Source organism: Mesitornis unicolor, unplaced genomic scaffold (genome assembly GCF_000695765.1).
Source record: "Mesitornis unicolor isolate BGI_N332 unplaced genomic scaffold, ASM69576v1 scaffold46372, whole genome shotgun sequence".
Classification (NCBI taxonomy): domain Eukaryota; kingdom Metazoa; phylum Chordata; class Aves; order Mesitornithiformes; family Mesitornithidae; genus Mesitornis; species Mesitornis unicolor.
This window is the reverse complement of record NW_010170715.1, coordinates 1-4,159: the sequence shown is the minus strand read 5'-3', so window position 1 is coordinate 4,159 and position 4,159 is coordinate 1. Positions and strand designations below refer to the sequence as shown.

General features: G+C 40.2%; 1 protein-coding gene across 1 annotated transcript; it reads right to left on the bottom strand.

Annotated features, from left to right (window-relative positions):
* Window positions 1-3,514, bottom strand: LOC104537005 (cullin-1-like; the record flags this gene model as incomplete). Its single annotated transcript, XM_010179769.1, has 5 exons — window positions 1-634; window positions 1,438-1,551; window positions 2,310-2,415; window positions 3,294-3,376; window positions 3,467-3,514. Coding segments are annotated over 5 exons (432 nt in total), but the record flags the coding sequence as incomplete, so codon positions are not given.
* Window positions 3,515-4,159: the final 645 nt, after the last annotated feature.

The following is a 4,159-nucleotide window of genomic DNA, read 5'->3' as shown; positions in this document are numbered from 1 at the left end:
TAGCTTTCATAACCATTATACCTTTTATTTACATTAAGAAAGATAAGTCATGAAACTTAAAACAATAAAACCAAATGCGACTTGTACAGAAATCTTTTAATTTTTTTTTTTATTTATCACACATTAAAAAATGAAACACACTATACAAATGGTTTTTCATAGCAGATTACACATGGGTCCATTCAGACTCGCTCTCAAAGTGCTGCCAACATTTATAAGTGCTGCCCGTGATAGCAGCTGTTTATCATATAGCCAATGTATTGATTTAAATGCAGTAGCATGCAACCCTTAAAGGAGAAGGGTTTGATTCCTTTCTGTTCTTAAATTAGGTTAAATGGCATTGGTGTCCATATTTACATACTTGAAATGTATCAATCCTGAGCAGTTCTGATGTAAATCTGAGACTGGCTGATGGGAGTCCTGGTCTCGGTTATTAAAAAGGGAGGTCCAAATGGCAGCAGGGTGGCTGCTATGAAGTTCCGTTGCTTTCATTCTTTCCATCACATACCTATTTGCCGAGTGTCACACAGTCAAGTAATTGCTAATAAAAGTGTTAAGCCAAGTAGCTGTAGGTGTCCTTCTCCCCGTCTACGCGTTCCAAGTACTCCTTCTCGATCAGAATGTCGATGCATTTCTGTGGGAGAAACAAGTGTGAACAGAAAAGCCCTCCCTCTGGCTTCTACAAACGGAACCATTTAGGCCACTGAGTTTCATGCCAAGCAGAGGATGGGAGCACGCAGAGGGCACAAACCACGGCAAATCACTCTCCCGTTCCTGACCACATCCAAGACAAGGACTCGCTAAACTGAATTACGCTTTACTTGATGCCATTCCAGGGTAGAGACTGGGAGATCAAATGAGCAACTTCACAGTAAGACAGCAAATAAGGAGTTAAACCAAGGCGCAGAGTGCTGACTGGAACATTACTGAAGGTGGCAGCTCTAGTAAGCAGTTTCATGACTTCACTGGGTGCATCTCTTTCAGCACTGGTGCCAGTTTGTGCAACTGCTCCTCACCATCAGCTTTTTGCCCCATTTACCCCCTTGGTGGTGAATGTAAAAACCATTGGTGGGACTGCTAAACAAACTGGTGACAACAAAGCCCCCCTCCCCAGCATTTGTATTCTAGACCAGGCAACTGTTCCATTAAGCCGGCCCACAAGTAGCGGTACTGCCACAGAGAGCAGGAACAAGAGATAAAGCTGGAAATGTGAAAAAGATGCAATCAAACTACTATTTTACCACTGCCAACACCACAAAACATGCATGTTATCGTAAGAGAAATAATATTTCTTTCTTAGAATATTTCCTACTTACTTACAAATCCATAAATCTGTCCTTACCCATCCCACCTCCTTAGCTCCCCTCTTTAATTGAGCAGCACGTGTATCTGCCTTACCTCCTGGAACAGAGGTTCAGAGATGCGCTTCTCACGTACCTTAATTACTGGAACTCGTGGCTTGAACCTTGAGGACAGCTGTGTTAGCACTTCTCCAAGCAGTTGCTGGTGTTTTAGAACCTTCCTCATTTTCATGATTCTCACAATAGCAGCCTGCACAGCAAAGTCAGAGAGGTGTGCTTAGGAGCAAACTACTGGCCCTTCCAGATACAGCCGTTTTACTTCCCTAGCAGATCACATCTGCTGGCGCAGAAGCATTATCACAGCAAACTCAAGTAGCAGACAGGCAGAAGCATGGCCTGGAAGTGTCAACTGCTCACTGCAGACTTTAAGAACTCAGATTCTGCATAGCATACAGTCATCAGAAGTGGTTCTGACACATGAATTTTAAAAACTACTCTGCTTACGGTCAGTCATAACAACAGTACTGGTACCAAGAGCAACATGAAACTACTTACATAGCAGAAAGCCTTATTTATACACTTAACCTTACTGTGACACTCTTAGTAGCACATTTGTATTTCCTTCCCCTGCCCCTTAGCTTCTCAAGTGGATTCCAAATGAGCTGACAGAAAAATGCAGTGAAGCTTGCACTACCTAGGTATTATGTTTTCACCCAGGACAAAGGTGCAGTGAGTGTGTGCACCCATGGAACCTAAATGCTCACCCACCATGTGTTGTTGGAACAAATGTGAAAAGCAGTGTCCTATCATGCCTTTCTGTATTTTCTGTTACAGACTCCAACTGCCTTTGAAAGTACTGTATGTTTATTTTTAATCCAACACAGTGCACTGCAATGGCACAATGTCTTTTTATAAAAATTAAGAAAAGCCCACAGCAAGCTTCATGAAAGGATTTCAAAGCTGGAGTTCCAAGTTCATAGCATGGCAGCCTTCTCCAACACAAGTCACCTGAATCAGTAGTTTCCTATCTTCCTCTATATTTTTGTGTGTAGTTTCTTGCTCTTGCTTCTGTTCAGTCTTCATTGGCACGTTGATGTTTACCCTTAATTTTTTGCTGGGAAGAAAACCAGAAGAAGTCAGTAAAACAATTAGCCTGGTTAAAAACCTAGCAAATAAACAAACAAACAAAAAACCAACCCTGAACAAAACCCCACTCCTCTCCCATTCATGTAACTGACCATGAATTCTCAAACCTTTAATTATGAGTCAAGGAGGCAAGGAAGCAAGCACATAAAGAGCGAGGCACAAGAAAAGTTTTAAAATGTTTCTTTCACTTGAGATGTTATCTTCTGGAAGTACTGAACTCCTCACTGAATTTATGTGTGTTTACATCTACGCTCTGGTAAGCGTGATAAAGTCACCACAGTACTAGGAACAGCTTAAAATACCCAAACACTGAAAGCAACGCTGGTTAGAGTAGGTAATAAAAACTACTGAAAATTGTGCTTATCACGTTTTCAATCACTTTATGCTCTGAAGTCCCAAAACAAGCCTGGTGATCTTCCCATGTTATCTCTAATGGATGAATTTTAGGACTCTGACCTTTGCAGGTCACTGGACACTAATGTAACCTTATAAAATAGAATGTATTTTGCTAAGTGCACACAAGTCATGCAACCTGGTAAAAACCAGCACAACTTCTTATCAGAAATAAATTATACAAGAATTACACAAGAAACAAGGAACAAAAAGGAGATTTGAAAATAAGTTCAGGCCTTGACAGACTTAATGACATAGTCAGAGAGCTGAAATCTTCCCAATCCTCCCTACCAGCCAACTCTCTCCTTTAAAACCAGTACATTGTGTCTATAATCGAATTGGCGCTTGAACCCTGGAGCTCCCAACCCAGAGGTATTAGGTTGTACATGAATTGTGAAAGCAGAGCAGGAGCATTATGTACAGGTGATACATGCTGCTCAAGTTTTTCCTTACTTTTTATAACCAAGATACAGTTTTATTAAGGTATCCGGTTTTAACTCCACCTCATCAACATTTGCATTTTCATCTTCCAAAACCTGCAAGAAATAAATAAAATAAGCAAATAAATATTCATCAACACATTTTGCTGAATGTTAAGAAGGCCATAAAAAAGCAAAAGTACTTACAAGCAACTTTGATTTCAACAGTATCTGTAGAACTTGTGCCAATATATCCTACAAAGTTACAGAAAATATTATCAGTGCAGACAGACAGCACCTTTTGTCCGACTTAAAATACTTCAACAAGAATACACAGATTTAGACTAAGAACTCAGGAGTACAGAACACTGTAAAATGGGTGGGGAAAAAAGGCAGTAAAAACGTACTTCACAGAAATAAAATACAGTAAGGCTCTTTCTGGGTGTTAGGACATATTCCCCTTACAGTCAGTCAAATAACATCAAATTCTTTAGAAAGACAAATCCTGAACAACAAATCTTTCCAATTGCTGTTTTAGGAGCTATTTTGCAAGCAGATTCATAAGCATCAGTAATATTTTTTTCCCAGACCATGCAAATGTAGATACCATGGCAGGCTTAAGCCTCAGAAACCAAGCACCTTCTGCTTTCTGATTAACAAACTTCTATTTTCTTGCTTACACCAGGGATCTGCTCTGGTTACCGTCACTGGTCACTCACCCAGATGGCTATGCTACCGTCAGTGTTCTGGGCAGGCTTGCAAAGCTGCTATTTTAACACAGTGGAAGTTGTCTGGGCTTCATGCAGGTAAGTTTTCAGCTCTATAAAGAGTTTTATTCTGGTCCAGACCTAATTTAGGCCAAGTATTTATTTTGTAATATTGGGCAAAATATTTATTATA